Source organism: Rana temporaria, chromosome 1, assembly GCF_905171775.1.
Source record: "Rana temporaria chromosome 1, aRanTem1.1, whole genome shotgun sequence".
Classification (NCBI taxonomy): Eukaryota; Metazoa; Chordata; class Amphibia; order Anura; family Ranidae; genus Rana; species Rana temporaria.
The window spans coordinates 248086015-248106720 of record NC_053489.1 but is presented as its reverse complement, the minus strand read 5'-3'; the positions used below and the strand labels follow the sequence as shown (position 1 = coordinate 248106720).

Sequence of the window (20706 nt, the reverse complement as noted above, 5' to 3'; positions counted from 1 at the left end):
TTGGTTCACGTCTATGCGTTGCGAATTTGGTGCAAAAAAAAAAAGGGTGCGATGCGAATGCCTATGGCGCAGTGCGAATTTTATCTTCATAGGCTTCAACTGAACTTGCAGTAAACTTGCAGCACACAGTTCACATCTCTGTGAATTGTTTTACTGTCTGCCTTCTGAAATTTGCGGTAAAATCGCGGTAAGTGCTTTGCAATGCGGTGCGAATCACATTCAATCTCGGACATCACACCAGTGGGAACCGGCCCTCACACAGGACATTTTTTTTTTTATATAAAATTTGCAGTACATTGCATCTCAGTAGTGTAAACCTAGGCTCAGTACATGTAGAATTTTTGCACAATGGAACTTTGGTATCATTGTGGACTTTTGAAGACAGTTTTTTGAACTTTTAATTTTTTTTTTCATGGGCTCCTCAAATTAAGATATTTATTCATGGGTAGGCTATCACTACTAATTATTATGATTACAAACTAGTCTGGGCATGAGAAAACTAAATGGCTTGGACATATGTAGAAATACAGTTAGTAAATAGTTGGCATTAAAGTGATGCAGAGTTAGATATGTATTGCCCCGTACACACGACCGGATTGATCCGCTGGGATTGATCCGCGGATCAGTTCCAGCAGATAGATCCGGTCGTGTGTACGGCCTAGCGGACATTTTCAGGCGGATAAAAATCCAGCCGACGGATTCCCAGCGGATAAAAATGTCTTAGCATGCTAAGAAATCTATCCGCTGGAATCCAGTCCAGCGGACTGATCCGGTCGTCTGTACAGACTCACCGGATCAGTCCGTCCGCTCCCATCCCTCACATGCGTCGTAATGATTTGATGCATGTGTGGAAGTATTTACCTTCCAGGGTCGCGCACGTCGCCGCGTCATCGGCGCGGCCACGTCACCGCGGATGTATTCCGCGGGGATTTCGATCTGATGGTGTGTACAGCCATCAGATCCAAATCCGCCAGAGGATTTATCCGCTGGAAACGGTCCGGCGGACCATTTCCAGCGGATATCCTCTCGTCTGTACGAGGCCTAAGTCATTGTCATAAAATAATAATGGCTGCCTAGATGTGTGGAACCACCAGATATTGGACAATTGCTATTTTGTTTGTTTGTTAGATAATGTCTAGCAGTGGCGGTTCGTCCATAGAGGGCGCTGGAGCGCCGCCCCCTCTGGCTCTCACCGCCACGGAGTGAAATAACATAGATTCATGCATTGCACGAATCTATGTTATTTTCGCCGCTGCCGCTGTTATTCAGATGGTCGGCGCTCAATGTCCGGCCATCTGAATAACGCCAGCTGGTTGGCTGTAGGGAAATGTCTATCAAAGCCAACGGCTCTGATAGGCTTTCCCAATACAGCCCTCGGGTCCCGGAAGCTTATTCTCGGAGCGCACAGACTGTACGCCCCTTGAATAAGATGACAGGCGTCTCAGCCAATCACGTTGGCCGGTTCTGGCTACCTGTAACCTGATTGGCTGAGACGCCTGTCAGTCATCGAGGGCGGGAGAAGACATCGAGGGACGTGGATGCCTGACTCCAGTAAAGGTAAGTGCCGGGCGGGGGGGGGGGAAGAACGCAATTTACAGGGCACAGTGGGGACAATTGGCACAGCGGCGACCATTAAAGGGCACAGTGGCTGCGTTTAATGGCATGGCACAGTGGTGACAATGGATGGCACAGTGGCTGCGTTTAATGGCATGGCACAGTGGTGACAATGGATGGCACAGTGGTGACAATGGATGGCACAGTGGCTGCGTTTAATGGCATGGCACAGTGGTGACAATGTATGGCACAGTGGCTGCGTTTAATGGCATGGCACAGTGGTGACAATGGATGTCACAGTGGTGACAATGGATGGCACAGTAGCTGCGTTTAATGGCATGGCACAGTGGTGACAATGTATGGCACAGGGGCTGCGTTTAATGGCATGGCACAGTGGTGACAATGTATGGCACAGTGGCTGCGTTTAATGGCATGGCACAGTGGTGACAATGGATGGCACAGTGGTGACAATGGATGGCACAGTGGCTGCGTTTAATGGCATGGCACAGTGGTGACAATGTATGGCACAGTGGCTGCGTTTAATGGCATGGCACAGTGGTGACAATGGATGGCACAGTGGTGACAATGGATGGCACAGTAGCTGCGTTTAATGGCATGGCACAGTGGTGACAATGTATGGCACAGGGGCTGCGTTTAATGGCATGGCACAGTGGTGACAATGGATGGCACAGTGGCTGCGTTTAATGGCATGGCACAGTGGTGACAATGTATGGCACAGTGGTGACAATGGATGGCACAGTGGCTGTGTTTAATGGCATAGCACAGTGGTGACAATGTATGGCACAGTGGCTGCGTTTAATGGCATGGCACAGTGGTGACAATGGATGGCACAGTGACTGCGTTTAATGGCATGGCACTGTGGTGACAATGTATGGCACAGTGGCTGCGTTTAATGGCATGGCACAGTGGTGACAATGGATGGCACAGTGGTGACAATGGATGGCACAGTGGTGACAATGGATGGCACAGTGGCTGCGTTTAATGGCATGGCACAGTGGTGACAATGTATGGCACAGTGGCTGCGTTTAATGGCATGGCACAGTGGTGACAATGGATGGCACAGTGACTGCGTTTAATGGCATGGCACAGTGGTGCGAATTGATGGCACAGTGACTGCATTTGATGGCATGGCACAGTGACTGCGTTTAATGGCATGGCACAGTGGTGCGAATTGATGGCACAGTGGTGCGAATTGATGGCACAGTGACTGCATTTGATGGCATGGCACAGTGACTGCGTTTAATGGCATGGCACAGTGGTGCGAATTGATGGCACAGTGGCTGCATTTGATGGCATGTAACAGTGGCTGCGTTTGGGCACAGTGAGACTGCAATTTTTTTTTTCCTTTGCGCCCCCCCAAAAATTTTGAGCACCAGCCGCCACTGATGTCTAGCATATTTAAATTGGCTGAAATAATGAGTTAAAAAAACTACTAGAAATACAGTTTCTGTATCTGAAATGGCGTTTTGACACAAGCCGGGTACTACGACAGAGTTTGTAGAGGTTTCAGATTTGAAAATGGTCACCGAGACATTACTGACTGCATATAACATACATACTGAAAGTACAATCTAATCCCAAACTGTTGTGAATGATGGATTTATAAGCATCTATGTTCATTGTTAAAGTACCCTGAGTTATTATCGTCATCACAAACTGTGTACTCCATCCTTCTATGCACATATGTTAAATGCATTTACGTCTTTTCCCGGATCTTTGCTTTCATAGCTATTGTTTTATAAGGAAAAGCCATCATCTTGTCACTTGCCACATGCTACAATGAGGTCACTTTGCACCCACCCTATAAGAAAGATATAATTAATGAGCATTAATATTACAGTTTTCATTGTTATTATGATCTATGTAGCTAGATCATATTACAGAGTACATAGAACAATGCACATCAATCCATTTTTTTTTAACATTTTAATCGGAATGGTATACACAAGAATGATAGAAGCACCAGTGTTAATTTCGGCAGCAAATTTTGATCTACTTTTAATCATAATCGTTGGACTAAAATGTAATTTTAGTTTTAGTTGTATTTTAGTCTCTTGACCAAAATGCAATTTTTAGTCATATTTTAGTCATCTGAATTGTTTTAGTTTTAGTCAGGGCCGTCTTTACCGCAGGGCAAATGGGGAAGGTGCCCTGGGCCCTGTCACTGTTGGGGGCCCAAAGCAACCCCCTTTGAAAAAAAAAAAAAAAAAAACCCTTTTTTTATTTATTTAAAAAAAAAAAATTATATATTTTTATTAAAGGGACAATTTTTTAATATATTTTTATTTTATTTTTTATTAAAGGGACAATTTTTTTTTAGAGGTCTGGGGGTCCCCAGGGGCCCATAGTTCCCCAGGGCCCCGGATGACAACCCCCCTTTTTTATAAAAAAAAATCTTTTATATATATGTATATATATATATATATATATATATATATTGTTTTTTTTATTAAATGGCTCAGAGGTCCCCATGTGGCAAACACCCTTTATCTTTTTTATAAATGTTTATTTTTTATTTTTGTTTATATATTTTTTTTATTTATTTTTTATTTAAGGGCCCAGAGGTCCCCAGGGCCCTGGATGGCAACCCCCCCCTTTTTTTTAATAAATGTTTCTTTATATATATTTTTTATTAAAGGGCCCAGAGGTCCCGGATGGCAACCCCCTTTTTTTTGTAATTTATTTTTATTAAAAAAAAAATATTAAAGGGCCCAGAGGTCCCCAGATGGCAACCCCCTTTTTAAAATATATTTTTTATATATATTTTTTATTTCTTTTTATTAAAGGGCCCAGAGGTCCCCAGGGCCCCGGATGGCTACACCCCTTTTTTATATATATTTTTCTTTCTTTCTTTATTTCTTTTTTTGTAAAGGGCCCCCCGCTTCTAAATTTGCGGCAGCCCCCCCCCTGCTTCTCAATTTCAGGCGGCAGCACCCCCCATCCCGGTTCTTTGCTCCAGGGGGCCCATGCCTGAAGCTGAGTAAGTGGCCCCATAATTCCTGATGGCGGCCCTGCCTCCCGTTAAGCCCCTGTGCTGCCCACAAATCAGGCTGAAAATCATCAGCGGCACGCAGCCAGTGCCAGTACTGCTTCCCTTCCCAGTGTTTTAAAATGTACAGCACCCCTGGCTTCCCTTTAGACGTGCACTTCTCCCTTCCTGCCACTGGGTGCTGCTTGTATATAAAAGTGAATTAGAATGTGATTTTATAACATCCCCAGTTTGCTCTTCCTGAGGCTGACTTCTTCATGTCCTGCTCCTCAAGGTATGTCACTGTTTGCTAATCTATATTGTAAATAGAAGTTTTCTGTAGAGTGTGCCCAAAGTCTTTATAATATTTGATGATTCATTGCAGGTCTGGTCAGTGTTTTAAAAAGTTCCTCTATTTTACACATGGCATGGCATGGGGTCACAGCACCGTCTGTCCATTCTGCTTTAGCACCATGGGACCCCATGCCATGCCATGTGTAAAATAGAGGAACTCTTTAAATCACAGACCAGAGTAAAGCCTCAGAGCACATGACATTACTGTCTGTATTTAACTGCTTGATGGGCTTATTTTGGGCCTGGCTGGTTCACATGTATGTGTTTTGGTGGCCCACATTTGCGCAGGCACAGCAGCCCATTCATTTGAATGGGCCGCCATGCCTGCGTTTCCTGCAAAGAAAAGTGCATGCCTCATGTAATAGGCTGCGCACACGGCACACCTATGCCCATCAAGCACTGAAATACAGCACTGTCTGTCCATTATGCTGTCTGCTGTGACTTATCTGCAGTTCCCGCACTGTCAAACTTGCTGCATTTTTAGATGTTTAGGTCACGCTTTTAAAAACACAGTGCGTTTGTGTGTGCAAGAACTGCAGGTAAGTAGCATGGTGCAAGAACTGCAGGTAAGTAGCATGGTGCAAAAGCAGAATGGATTTCAAGGCAACTGTATTTTTAAAATGCTGAATGCACCTTTTTTCTGCAGGAAACAAAGGCATGGCAGCCCATTCAAATCAATGGGCTGCTGTACCTGCACAAATGAGGACCGCCCAAAACATACATGTGAATCAGCCAGGCCCAAAATAAGCTGGAGGGGGGCCCAAAAAAATGTTTGCCCTGGGCCCAAACCATATTAAAGACAGCCCTGGTTTTAGTCATGTTTTAGACTCGATTCACAATAATGCGTTTTTTGATGCATTTTGCAGAAATGCAGGGAATTTTTTTTAACATGGGTTCCTATGGAACATGTTCACATCAATGCATTTTTGTGCCTCTGCGTTTTTGGAAAGGGTCAGGGATTTTTCCCTCCCCGCAAAATGCAGCGTTTTGCATGTAATAGAATTCAATGGACCCGCATCCAAAACGCAAGTACTGCATTTTTACAGCGAATTTGCCACGTTTTTCCTTTTTTTTTTTTATTTCTTTTTTTTACACTGTATCTAGCTGGTTGCTAAGGAGGGGGCCGGGACTTACAAGTTAAAATCCATATTTTTTGCTAGAAAATTACTTAGCACCCCCAAACATTATATATATATTTTTAGCAGGGAATCTAGAGAATAAAATGGTGATCTTTGTAAATTTTTATGTCACACTGTATTTGCGCAGCGGCCTTTCAAACAATTTTTTGGGGGAAAAAACTCAATTTCACGAATAAAAAAAAAAACTAAACAGTAAAGTTAGCCCAATTTTTTTGTATATTGTGAAAGATGATGTTACACCGAGTAAATAGATACCTAACATGTCATGCTTTGAAATTGCGCACACTCATGAAATGGTAGCAAACTACGGTACCTAAAAAATCTCCATAGGCCGCGCTTTAAAAAAAAAAAAGCTACAGAGGATGTCTAGTGCTAGAATTATAGCTCTTGCTCCGAAGATCGCGGCAATACCTCACATGGGAGATTTGAACACTGTTTACATAAGCGGGCGCGACTTACGTGTGCGTTTTCTTTGCTACGCAAATCTTATTTCTTTTATTTTACATTTTTCACATTGTCACTTTAAAAAAAAATCACTTTTATTGTTGTCACAAGGAATGTAAACATCCCTTGTGACAGTAATAGGTGGTGACAGGTAATCTTTATGGAGGGATCAGGGGTCTAAAAGACCCCAAATCCCTCCTTTGCACTTCAAAGTATTCAGATTGCAAAAAAACGGCAATTCTGAATACTGTATTTTTTTTTTAACTGTGCCATTGGCAGCCGAGTAAACCGGAAGTGACGTTGTGATGTCGCTTCCGCGTTTACACTAAAGAGACTGGATGTAAGCTGTTTCTGGCTTCCTTCCAGTCTCACTCGGGAGGCGAGAGAATAGCAGCGGAAGGCAGCGGGAGAGGGGGACGTCCCCTCTCGCTCCTCTGGGATAACAGCCGAGCGGCTTTTAGCCTCATCAGTTGTTATCCCTGAAGAACCGACCGCCCGCTCTAAAACATGGTACCGGGATGATGCCTGGGGTAGCTGCAGGGGTAGCGCTATATTCTAATTTAAAATACACAGATAACAAACAAATATGGGAGCAGCTTTTACTGACCTTCTTCTAAGGCCTAATGCGCACAGCCTGTAAACGCACCTCTATGTTAGCATATGTGGCCATGCCAACATAGGTGTTTACAGGCATATTAAAAGAGGAGTTTTTAGAGGCTGAAAAAATCCCACCACCAGCACTTTCAGCTTTTGGGCAAAAAAAACATTGAATGTGCCTAATAAATGCTTTGAGCAGTTTATGTCCTGTAGTGATGAGTGAGCTGGTGAGTGGAAATACAGCATGCGATGGGGGGAACAGGTATTCTTGCAAAAAGAACAGGAAGATGGGTCCTCTGGAAAGGTAAGTATAGATGCGCTACTTTTATAGACTGGGCTTATATTACAAATGGCCTTGTGTCGAAAGGGTCACTTTAAGTGACATAATTACATAAAATAAATGTTACTCACATTAGACTGTGTCTTAGATTCCGGAACATCTTCTGGTGGATCTGTGAACAAAACAAAACAAGCATGCAAACAATCAGTAGATCCAAGATACACATTATATATTATTATGAGTACTGGGTATGGGATTCATTTACTAAAGGCAGAGCTAGGTATTCACGTGCAACAAAAGCTTTTATTTTATGTCTCAGGTCATGAACATCTATGCTGACATTTCTAACATTCCAGGCATGCACAAGCTACCCAATGTAGGGTGACCAGACATCCCCAGTTTCAGGGGACAGTCCCCTGATTGAGGACACCGTCCCCGGACGAAGTCTGTCCCTGGTTTTGTCCCCAGATTCGATTTAATAGGGGGCAGGGGCAATTTCAAGGACAATCAGTGCAGAATTAAAATAAAAAAATTAGAATTACACACCCCGTGCCTACTAGCATAGGGGGGTTGTATTATTCCCATTATCTGTGCCCCTTTCTGATGATCATCTGCTGATCGGAGCGGAGGGAATATTTCTTCAGTTTCGGGGTGCATGCCCATTCAGCTTCGCTCGCATGTTCTTCTGCCTTGGCTCAAATCCTGGCCAGCCACCTGCCGATCTCCTTGCCTTCCCTGGCAGAGTGATCTTCCTCCGCTCCCCAGCAAATAGGTTGTATACTTTGCAAGAAAAGTGAATTTTCCCCAGACTTTAGTGAATGCTGTGAAATGTCACTTTGCAAAGAAAATCCAATCATGAGCAAGGGAAAAAAAAAAGCATTTTTTCTTGCACACCATTGGATGATGGAGGTCAGCTGAGCTGTATGTCATTTATTAAAGTGTTACTAAACCCATGACCCTGCATTCACTATCTGGCCTCCCACAGTACACAGAGCATGGAAATGCATTTTTTTTAGTATAGCGCTGGGCTCTTTAAAAAAAAAATACCATCAGTGTTCACAAAATAAACAGAGAAAATACATTTTTTACAACTGAAGAGGACCTGCCCCTAGCAACCCTGGAAAAAGAGGACTCCTGATTAGCTGCGTAAGCCAGGCTGGTTCCCAATTGGCGGTGGGACGTTTTTCAGCCTCTCACCACTGAGAGAAGCAGGAGATCAATGTGGGATCTGATTAGAGGGCTCTGGGATCCATTTTAGAGAGCCCAGGAACCACGTAGGGTTGCCACCTGTCCCAAACAATTTGGGTTTGGAATCATACACCCAGGTTTCAGACTGCCTGAAACCCAGACACATTATTCAGACTGGACGTTGGCTTCCCAGCATGGTTGCTGGCTGCAGTTGGCTATGCCGAGAGTGTCTGTAATGCCGCGTACACATGGTCGGATTTTCCGATGAAAAAAGTCAGATGGGAGCTTTGCATCGAATATTCCGACCGTGTGTATGCCCCATCAGACTTTTTCCGTCGGAAATTCCGATGGATTTAGATAGAGAACATGTTCTCTATTTTTCCGATTGAAACAATTCCTATCGAAAAATCCGTTTGTCTGTATTCCGACGGGAAAAAACCCATGCATGCTCGGAAGCATTCAACTTAATTTTTCTCGGCTTGTCGTAGTGTTGTACATCACCACGTTCTTGACGGTCAGAATTTGGTGTGACCGTATGTATGCAAGCCAAGCTTGATGGAATTCCGTTCGTGTGTACGCGGCATTACACACTTTCACATACCTCCCAACTGTCCCTGATTTTGAGGGACTGTCCCTGATTTGGAGCAATGTCCCTCTGTCCCTCATTCTCCTCATTTGTCCCTCATTTTGGCCTGATCTATATAGATGTATATAAAATGCACTTTTTATCTATCAAAAAGTGTTTTCCAGCACTAAACTTTCATCTGATTTCTAAATTGCTGCATTTGTAAATTCCAAAAGCCAATATAAAGAAATAGTAGTGGTAAAAAAAAAAAGCACTTGTGGGTTTAACCAATCTTATTTTTTTGTACAATTCTCCTTTAAGGGGGCGTGGCAAGGGGTGTGTCCTATGCCTACATACTTTTGCTGATAGGTGTCCCTCATTCCCATCTCAGAAAGTTGGGAGGTATGCTTTCATGCTGCCCAAAGCCAACACTGACAATTCCCCCTCTTCCACACAGACGGGAGAGTATTGAGGGCTTGATCTGCACCTCTTCCTCTCAGCCCTAGCCCTCTGTGTCTGCCCACACTCCTTAGAAAAGGAAAGTGCAGGCTGGAAATTTGAAGTCCATCAGCCTCAGGTACATCTGGATGAGAGGTGCTGACTGCCAACTGTCGTTTCAGCCAATCAGGTGACAGGTAACAGACCCAAGCACCTGATTGGCTGAGAGGTGGTTCAGTGTTAGGAAAACAAATATTCCGCTTTCCTAACACAACGTTGAGTGAACAGCGAGCGCCCTGTTCACTTTTTTGGACGCCTATTCGAGCCTATGGCTTTAATCAGGTGCTGTAATTCAGGTGCCCGGTGCCCGACCTGCAACCTCTTGAATCTATCTATGGTGATAGAGAAGTGACAGGTGAGATGACGCACCGCCACTGTAGAGCAGTCTTGTGACTTCTATCAGTGTCTGGAGTTTTCATTCACCCCTGACCTATGAAGCTGTAGGACCTTTGACCCTCTGTCTGGTTAGTGTTGATTGGCCCTTAGCTGATCACATACACTATCCCAAGAAAAAAAACCTCTCTAGCAATACACACCAAACTGAGCATGTGCAACTTGTCCCCTAGACTCTGTTCTATCAGGGGATGCATTGGGAACAGTGGAAGAAGGGGAGGAACAGAGAAGACAGGATCAAACAAACTTTTTACACAATCCAGAAGATTAACCCCTTCCACAGTGAGCATAATGCCGCATACACACGATTGGTTAAACCGATGAAAACGGTCTGATGGACCGTTTTCAACGGTCAAAACCGATCGTGTGTGGGCGCCATCAGTTAGTTAACCATTGGTTAAAAAAAGGCAACTTGTTTTAAAATTAACCGATGGATTCCTAACCAATAGGACAAAACCGATCGTTAGTAGGCACGACCATCGGTTAAAAATCCACGCATGCTCAGAATCAAGTCGACGCATGCTTGGAAGCATTGAACTTCGTTTTTTTCAGCACGTCGTTGTGTTTTACGTCACCGCGTTCTGACACGATCGTTTTTTTTAAAACGGTCCATCGGTCCGTTCTCATCGGATGGACTGATCGTGTGTACGCGGCATTACAAGCATGCTTTACTGCATATACAGACTGATTTTACTGTTGTGGGTTTAGTAACATTTTAGGTTTTAAGGTAAATTCCCTTACAAAGTGCAAAACGCCTGTTTTGCCGCGATTTTCGTGGCATTTTACTGCGTTTTACCACATTTGCGTTTATAAGCGTTTAGTTAAAAAACATCATAAGACCCTCCCTAAGCTCAAAAAACAGTATTAGTTAACCATTTCAGCCATTTTGTGAGACCAGAGTAGCAGCTGAGAGAGCAGCAGTGTACTTGTATTTAGCGTGTCACTTGCCACATCACCTGCCACAAGCTGCGGATTGTCCACTTGCCACATCACCTGGCCACGCCACCTGCCACAAGTTGTGGATTGTCCACTGGTCACGTCACCTGCCACGTCAACTGGCCACGACACCTGCCACAAGTTGTGGATTGTCCACTTGCCACGTCACCTGCCACAAGTTGTGGATTGTCCACTTGCCACGTCACCTGGCCACAAGTTGTGGATTGTCCACTGGCCACGTCACCTGGCTACTTCACCTAGCCACGTCACCTGCCACAAGTTGTGAATTGTCCACTGCCCATGTCACCTGACCACGTCACCTGGCCACAAGTTGTGGAATATCCACTTGCCACGTCACCTGGTCACATCAGCTGCCACGTCATCTTGCCACGTCACCTGCCACAAGTTGTGGAGTGTCCACTTGCCACGACACCTGGTCACATCACCTGCCACATCACCTTGCCACGTCACCTGCCACAAGTTGTGGAGTGTCCACTTGCCACGACACCTGGTCACATCACCTGCCACGTCACCTTGCCACGTCACCTGCCACAAGTTGTGGAGTGTCCACTTGCCACGACACCTGGTCACATCACCTGCCACATCACCTTGCCACGTCACCTGCCACAAGTTGTGGAGTGTCCACTTGCCACGACACCTGGTCACATCACCTGCCACGTCACCTTGCCACGTCACCTGCCACAAGTTGTAGAGTGTCCACTTGCCACGACACCTGCCACAAGTTGTGAATTGTCCTCTTGTCACGTCACCTGCCACATCACCTGCCACAAGTTGTGGGTTGTCCACAATGCAATGCAAGCAATTACAGTTTCTTTTATGGTTTTTCATCATTTGCCATCATTTTTGAGATTCCTAATGTAAAAAAAAATAGGTCACCTTTAAAAACACCTACAAACTAAATCGCGGAAAAACGCGGGTACCGCGTTTTGCTGTGTTTAGCGGCGGTTTGCCGTGTTTTGCGTCTGAAACGTGGAAACTTTTGCGTCTGAACCCCATTTTTTGCCTTTTGAAAAAACGAGGATAAACGCAACTGCCGCAAAACGTGACTGTGTGCATGAACACATAGGATAGCATTGAATGTGTTAAGGGGCAGTTGAAAAAAACTTCCAACTGCCTCTGAACACGCGTTTACCAGCATTTACCAGCGTCTCGTGTGCATGGGGCCTAATATGCATTCCCAATGATAAGACATGTTAATTTATAGCAGTAAAATTAAAATGAATAAGGTGTCTTTTGAGTAAATAGTCTGTACCTTTTTTGCCTGAAATGATCCAATAGACCAAACTGAGAATTATGATCAATACTGCAATGCCAACAGCAACTCCCATAGCGATCAGCCACAGCAGAGACCCAGCTGAAAATCAAAAGGATAAGGCAAAGTCACTATGTTTTCTGAAATGTATTTTACACAAAACTACATAGATATTTAAAAAATACACAATTTCACGATCCTATCAACTTAAAACAGACTTAATTTGAGATTTGTCATTATAAAGGTTTCACGTTACTATTTTTAGTAATACAAATACCTCCTGTCAGTAGATAACAAGCTCTTGACTACCAATCAGACTGTACAGTCTACTGTTTTTATTTAGCTATCATGTTAATACAGATAATTACAAGCTATACACAGAAACAAGATTTCCATTACAATAATACAATAACAAACAGTGAGAGGTTATTTAAATCAAAGGTTCTCAACTGCATTGCAAGAGGCAAAATAAATTGATCACAACAGTATAAGTGGCTACAGCATAGGGCCATTGGCATTAGGGTGTGCACTCAAAAGCCCAAACACATGTGCGTGTGTGTGTGTGTGTGTGTGTGTGTGTGTATTTACTAACAGTGTCAGTAGAGTAGTGGATAGTGCCACTATTTTTTTTTTATTATTACATTTTTTACAATAATTTTTTTTATTATTTACAGTTTTTGGTGAAATACCAGGGGTCTAAACAGGGGGAATTTGCACCACACAGGGTATATGGGCTACAGCTAATATATGGATAGATACCAAGGAGCAGTGACATGCCTAGCAAATCTGGCACCCCGGGCTTATCATTTTTCAACTCCTCCCTTGCCTACATACACACATAAGAAAAAAAAAGAAACAAACTAAATGAATATAGGGACACGCGCATGTGGTTGTGGGTAAATTGTGCCAACACTGTGAGGGTCTTAAAGGGATATGGCTAAATAAGAACCCCTTCCTCTTCTAGCTTAAGTAGAGACCTCAGTAGAGACCCCTTCTTCTAGCCTAACCCCTCAGTACAAACCCCCTCCAGTGCAGGTCCCCCCCAATCTAATCCCTCAGTCCAGACCCTCCCTCCATCATATCCCCTCAGTATCCACCCCCCTCTCAGCCTAACCCCTCAGTACAGATCTCCCCTTCCAGCCTAACCCTTCAGCACAGACATCCCCCTTCCATCTTAACCCCCCCAGTACAGCCCCCCCCCCAATACAAATCTCCTCCCCAGTACAGCACCCCTCCCAGCCTAACCCTTCACCACAGACATCCCCCCTTCTATCTTAACTGCCTCAGTGCAGGCCCCCCAATACAAATCCCCTCCCCTGTACAACACCCCTCCCAGCCTAACCCCTCAGTACAAGCCCCACAGTACAGACACCCCTCAGTACTCCCAGAACCCCTCCCATTTTAACCCGTAAGTACAAATTGCCCTTTCGTGCAGATCTCCTTCTTCTACTTACCAGATGCAGTGGCAGATCAGAGTGAGGGAAGTACTTCTCACAGCTGTGTCATGTGACCAGAGCCAAGGAGGAGTCCTCCCCCTGACACTAAACTGCCTCTATCAGACAGGCAGAAGTGGCTAGAACTGTTTTAACAAACAACAGTAGTAACTTTCTATGATAATGTGAGAGTCAATAAGATAGTTGGAAAGGAGGGATGACATAAAGGCTACATTGCAGACATTCAGATGTATTATTTGTTATTACATACTTGTTACTATAATGATCTCAACTTGCGGGCTCATTGGTGACAGCAGTAAACGTCCCTTGATCTCTGCTGTGTATTGGCAAGAGTATTTGGTAGGGGAGGTGTTATTATTTTTCTTCACATTTATGGTTATTGCTGCTGCTCTTGTCTGCGGTTTGTAGGTATGTACACTGGCCACCTCATCTGTTTCATTAAGAAAGTGGAATATTGCTCTTTCATAACTTTCCTTGATAATGCAGTGCAGAGTTACATTTCCTCCATCTTTGATTCTTCCATTAGGAGGATCTGCAGTCAACATTGGTGGACGCAAATGATCTGTAATGTAAAAAAGTTATTTTTTAAAAATCATTATTATTATTTTCTTATAAGTTTGCCCTCTTATAAATGTGCCCTATGCAACTAGGGGGCATAGATGACCAAGTGCAGGATTAGTATTGCACAATCCTTTTAGACCATTACTAGTTGATTGGCACGCAGTGGCAGCTGGGTCTGCACTCACCCCTCCATGGTCACGGCACTGTGGCTTCCTCTGCTTCTCCTCCCGGCCAGCCTGATCTGCCTCCTGTCCTGATTGGCCGGAAGGGGAAGCCGGAAGACAATAGTGAATATTGTTTGTGTGGGTTTGGGACGCAGTGTTCTGTGCCCCAAGCCCAACCTTTTTCAAGCCTCAGCTCTAATCATGTGGCTTGAAAAAAAACCTCATAGATACCTATGAGTCCGGTGCCCCGCATGCAAACTAGGGGAGCAGCGCCCCTGCAGACTGGCTGCTCATGTTGGCACCTAAAGCTTTACACTTCTTCCTCTTGCTGTCTTTCATTTTATAGCTGAAGTTTAGTTTTAAAAATCCCTACAGGTTTAGTCACATTACTTACCTGAATTGAAATCTGTTGTGCAGAAAGCTGGAGAAATGTTCACTGAAGAAATATTACAAACAAATGGCAACCACCTCAACCTATAACTGGCCTTTGCAGCAAGGGGCACATGGAAGGAGCAATGCTGAGAATTTTTTTTAAAATGGGAGGCCATGACTAAGCTCCAGAGAGCGGAGCACAACGCGTTGGGGATGTAGCCTGGCGGTGACCCAGGCTGAGGCTGTCATTTCATCATTAAACACTTGCGTGGATGTGCGGCACCACAAATTTCTTCCTCTCTCTCTACAAATGTAAGCATCCCTGTCAGTGTTAAATTGTTTGTCTCATCCCTGTAAACTGATATACCAGGAAGAGAGCTTTTTCTTTAAAAAAAATAACAGACTCACCAACTGGATCATCAGATGAGAATAGAGGAAAGAAAGCATAAAACAGAAAACAAATACTGACATTACATAGAATTGGTAAGATACAAAATAACAAATGTTTGCTTTTGGGTTTAATAGTGCTTTAAGTGCCTTGGCAGATTAGTGTGATAATTTATTTGATTTAATCATTGGTAAGTTATATTTGTCATTTTTATTTGGTCCTATCATTTTTTTTATATTTATGTTTTTTACATTATTTTCTCGTAAAAAAGGTGTATCACCTTTTTTACGAGAAAATAATGTAAAAAACATAAATATAAAAAAAATGATAGGACCAAATTAAAATGACAAATATAACTGCTTTTACAAGGTGTAAACTAGTAACACCTTGTAAAAACATACCTTTTTTTCGATCGCCGCTATTTTTTTAAAATTTCTAATTTTATTTTTCGCCGCGTAACTTTTTTTTTTCCCGACGCAACTTTATTGTCCCGTCGCAATCCACAAAGCCCGACGTAACGTAATTTCGCGCGCTGCCCGTCGGGAAAAATGACGTCACACGCATGCGCAGAACGTCCGGCGCGGGAGCGCGCCTCATTTAAATTGTCATCGCCCCCTGGATGAGAAGACCGCCTTGCGACGGAGGCACTTAAGTTACACAGCCGAAAATTTCTAGGTAAGTGCTTTGTGGATCGGGCACTTAGGTAGAAATTTTACGCCAGTGTAACTTAACTGCTGAAAGTTAAGTTAGGCAGGTTTTTTGTGGATTTGCCCCTTTGAGTTTCTACTTTTCTCAGTGGGGTCTTTCTTTAGGATGATTTTTATTGCAGATTGAATATGGTGTCACAAAATGAGCTACTGAAAAACTGTAGCCAATCAGTTGGACAAAATTCTACAACCAAACTTGAAGATCCTCCAAGTCAAAAACAGAGGGTGCCCTGATTTTTACTGTATGCCCCCCCTTGTTTTCGCAGGTAAAACCATGCTGACAAATCTTTATACACATATTGGATCAGTGAATTTCAGGATGCCCAGTCATTTCCCTTACATTTTTATTCTTACCTATAACATAAATCTCTCTTGTATGACTTTGAGTGGATGGGATTTCTCTGTTGCTTTTTGGGCTCCAGTACATACATGTATATTCAGCCTGATCATTTTTAGTGATGTTGTGCAATGATAATAACCCTTTGCTGGATAATGGTCCTCTGATCTCTACCTCTTTGTAGAAACGATACAGGGTTACAGCAACTGGAGAAGGAGCCACACACTCCATTGTAACATTTTCTCCTTTTATGAATGTGGCATAGGAAGGCACAAAGTTCAACCACGGAGCGCTAGATAATGCTGAAAGAAATAGTTTCAGATTAAAAACAGAATGGCAAAAAAAATTAAAAAAATCTAAAGTGAGTGCAAACATGGACAGTGCAGTAAGGCATAGCAATCTTACCAGTTTTGACCTGTTCATATGGACAACCAATGAATGCATGTTCTGAGTTACTGTACATTGTATATTACTCTCATTAAAAAATAGCTGAAGTCAAAACCAGGGATGAGCTTCAAGTTGTGCCATATCACATGCCCCAGGAGGCTTCAGGACTATTTAAAAAGTGTCACGTGAGCTCACAGATGTGCAAAGGGAAGCGTGGCTCTTCAGGAAACCAGTCGGCTCCTGCATCCAAGATGGGGGTGTTGGTAACCAGGCTGTGGGAAGACAGCGCTAGACCCCAGTCACTGGTGAGTATCTGATTTTTTAAAAGTTGGAAGTTCCTCTTTAACTACTTGCTGACCACCCACAGCACATTTACTTCAGACGGCTGGCAAAGGCATGATCCAGTCTTTTCTGGGTTAGGGGCACGCAGCAGACACTTGTGGATCCCGGTACATGACCACATGATCAAAATGTCATCAAAGCTATTATGAATGAATTTCATACCTTAGGCCTCATACACACAACCGTTTTCCTCGACAGAATCCATCAAGAAACTTGGTGGCAGAGCTTTTTTGCCAAGGAAAAACGGCCGTGTGTATGTTTTTCATCGAGAAATCTGTCGAGGAACTCGATGAGAAAAAAAGAGAACAAGATCTATTTTTCCTCGTCGGGAGTCTCAATTTCCTCGTCGTGTTCCTCGTCGGGCTGGTTTTCGACGAGAAACACGTTCGTGTGTATGCTTAGAATCCCGCGCATGCTCAGAATAAAGTATGAGACGGGAGCGCACCTTCGCTAAAAGTAGCGTTTGTAATGGAGATAACACATTTGTCACGCTGTAACAGACTGAAAAGTGCAAATCGTCTCCTACCAAACTTTTACTTAACACGCAGTAACATGAGATTAGCAAAAGCAGCCCCAAGGGTTGTGCCAGTGGAATCGAACTTCCCCTGCCGTCGTATGTGTTGTACGTCACCGCGTTTGAGAACTACGAGATTTGGTCTTGACAGTGTGTACGCAAAGAAAGCTTGTCAAGTTTCTCGACAAGCCTAACAAGGAACTCGTCGAGGAAAATGCTTCCGACCAGCTCATTCAGCGCGTCACGAGTTGCCGAAAGAAGCCAGACTGGGATTCGGCTCTATACGGCGCCTGCGCACCGACGTTCGGCTTCTTTCGGCAACTCGTGACGCGCTGTATGCGCCGGTCGGAAGCATATCAATCAATTAGGAATGCCCAGTCCCGCAGATTCCATACCCGGAAGCCGCGTTGAACATATATATATAAAACGGTATGTACGGCAAGGAGATTAAAAAAAACAGCCGATTGTCATTCTAACAACTCGGCTGAATGTAATGTTAAACATTTTTTTTTTGGGTGAACCCCCGCTTTAAGAAATTGAATAAAAAATGTATTTATTTTTTAACCTACTGTCACCATTCAGTATCCCTGATCACTGCCACACCAGTCATATGATAATGCTGTACTGCACTGGTGACAGTATTTTTAAAAAAATTCGAAAAACATTAAAAAGGTTTCCATTTTCCAAAACAAAAGTGAAAAATGTTGCCAAGCCTCTTACTAAATACCTCAGAATGTCATTTGGGGGGGGGGGGGATTTGTACTGCCCTGGCATTTTAAAGACTTTACCACAAACCAATTAATGTACACTTATTGGGATTTTATTTTACCAAAGACATACAGCAGAATACATTTTGGCCTAAATGTATGAATAAATTCGATTGTATTAGATATGTTTATAACAGAAGGTAGAACATATCGAGGGGGGGGATGTACTAAATTTTCAGACTTTTTTTCTGTAGCACTAACCCCGAAGGAGCTGCTAGTTTGTTTTGGGTGGCATGTTACCTTGTTTTCCTCCACCGTCTAGGGGTATTTGGTAAAAGTTGCAGTAACAGAATGTCCACAGAGAGAAGAGAAGACCCAGACCAATGGTGTCTGTCCCATAAATACCCTCCCCCAGCATGCACAGCGAGGCAAACTCCCCCTGATAGGCTGCTGGGTATGAGCACCCAATCCTTGTCTCCACTGCTGCCACCTGCTGACCTGGGGTGTGATCAGCACCCCAGAAACGACAGAATGAGCCCACAGCACAGCCAAAGCTGACACAGAGGCCCAAATTTAAACAAATCAACATGGTCAGAGTTACCTAACTCTCTGACCCCCTCTAAATTTAACCTAGCACTGGTTCTGGAAAGTAACCAGGCGCTACACACTCCCCCCACTCGAATAGATACTGTCCTTAGTATCCAAACAGCAAAATGGTGTTCAATCCTGAACACATGACCTGAATCTGCTTAAGGCCCCGTACACACCATAGAATCCATCCGCTGAAAAATCCCAGCAGATGGGATGTACACGCCAGCGGATCTGTTTCCGCGGATATTTCTCCCCTGGGATGGATTCCAGCAGATCGAATATTTGCTGACATGCCAAGCAAATCCATCTGCTGGAATCCATCCCAACGGATGGATCCGCTGGTCTGTATAGACTCACCGGATCCATCCGTCCGAAGGGATCCCCCGCATGCGTCGTAATGATTCGACGCATGCGTGGAATTCCTTATATGACAGCGTCGCGCACGTCGCCGCGTCATAATCGCGGCGACGGCGCGACACGTCATCGCCAGAGGATTTCGGCGCGGATTTCAATGCGATGGTGTGTACACTCCATCGCATGAAAATCCGCCGAAATCCTCGAGAGGATTTATCCGCGGAAACGGTCCGCTGGACCGTATTCGCGGATAAATTCTCTTGTGTGTATGGGGCCTAACAGTAAGTAAAAAAGGGAAAGGGATAGAAAAAAATATAAAAACATCTTTACAATACACACAGTGGTACACTTTGACATTAAATATGCCTATCTATCTATTCTGCCCAATTCTCCGACAGTTTTTGATAGACGATCAGCAAACCTGCAAAACAAAATAGAGAAACATACACACACAAATATACATTATTTACAGTCGCTAAGGGCGAATGAGGCTGCACCTCTGCCAACTTAAGCCTCCTTCCTTTCCAAAGAGACACATTCAAAAATAAGTGCTGAAAAGTTTTCCCAAACTGCAAAGGCCTAAGGCCTCGTACAGACGAGGGGTTATCCGCTGGAAACGGTCCGCCGGACCGTTTCCAGCGGACATTCCTCCTCCGGATTTTGATCTGATGGCTTGTACACACCATCGGATCAAAATCCGCGCGGGAAAACATCCGCGGTCACGTGTCGCGCCGTCGCCGCGACGATGACGCCGCGACGTGCGCGACGCTGGAAGGTAAACACTTCCACGCATGCGTCGAATCATTATGACGCATGCGAGGGATGGGAGCGGACGGACTGATCCGGTGAGTCTGTACAGACGACCGGATCAGTCCGCTGGACTGGATCCCAGCGGATAGATTTTGTAGCATGCTACAAAATTTTTATCCGCTGGGAATCCGTCGGCTGGATTTTTATCCGCCGAGAAATGTCCACTCGGACGTACAGATGACCGGATCTATCTGCTGGAACTGATCCGCCGATCAATCCCAGCGGATAGATCCGGTCGTCTGTACAGACTCACCGGATCAGTCCGTCCGCTCCCATCCCTCGCATGCGTCATAATGATTCGACGCATGCGTCCAGCGCCCTGGAATTGCAAGTACAGTGCAGTCCATGCTTAAAAATGGAGCAATCAGGAAAAACAACGTTCTCTTCTTTTTTTTTTGGTAGATGAAATCCACAAGAACCTAATCTAACTAGCTCAACAAATTATCCCCCCCCCCCCCCCCCGAAGTTCGTCACATCACTGCCAAATGTGGATCAGGAGAAAAGAATAAAACAAAATAGGACTGTGGTTGTCCCTGTTGAGGACTTCAAGTAATCACCAACAACAACAAAAAAAATATATAACACTGCAGATATTGGACCTACAGCTAAAACCTGGGATCTGGCAGAGTGACAACATCCCCCTGGTCATTCACTGTGGTGACTGAATAGACCCAATCCACTTTTCCGGGGGCACTTAAGGACCATGATAGATATACTGACCAGGACTCCAGTCTTTCAGGCAACCTTCAAACTGATGGCCAAGGGAGATGAAAGCATATTCTGTGTTTTGATCAGCCTTTGGTACTCC

General features: G+C 44.2%; 1 protein-coding gene across 1 annotated transcript in view; it reads right to left on the bottom strand.

The window, feature by feature from the left end:
* Positions 1 to 3158: 3158 nt before the first annotated feature.
* The window catches only part of LOC120940339 (Fc receptor-like protein 5), a 33436-nt gene continuing 15888 nt past the window's right edge, over positions 3159 to 20706 (bottom strand). Inside the window, exons 5-9 of the mRNA XM_040353122.1 lie at positions 16211 to 16495; positions 13915 to 14226; positions 12211 to 12312; positions 7489 to 7529; positions 3159 to 3376 (exon numbers count right to left, since the gene is read on the bottom strand). Of these exons, the coding sequence (XP_040209056.1) occupies positions 3350 to 3376; positions 7489 to 7529; positions 12211 to 12312; positions 13915 to 14226; positions 16211 to 16495 (767 nt within the window). The 3' untranslated portion in view covers positions 3159 to 3349. The remainder of the gene's footprint in view (positions 3377 to 7488; positions 7530 to 12210; positions 12313 to 13914; positions 14227 to 16210; positions 16496 to 20706) is intronic.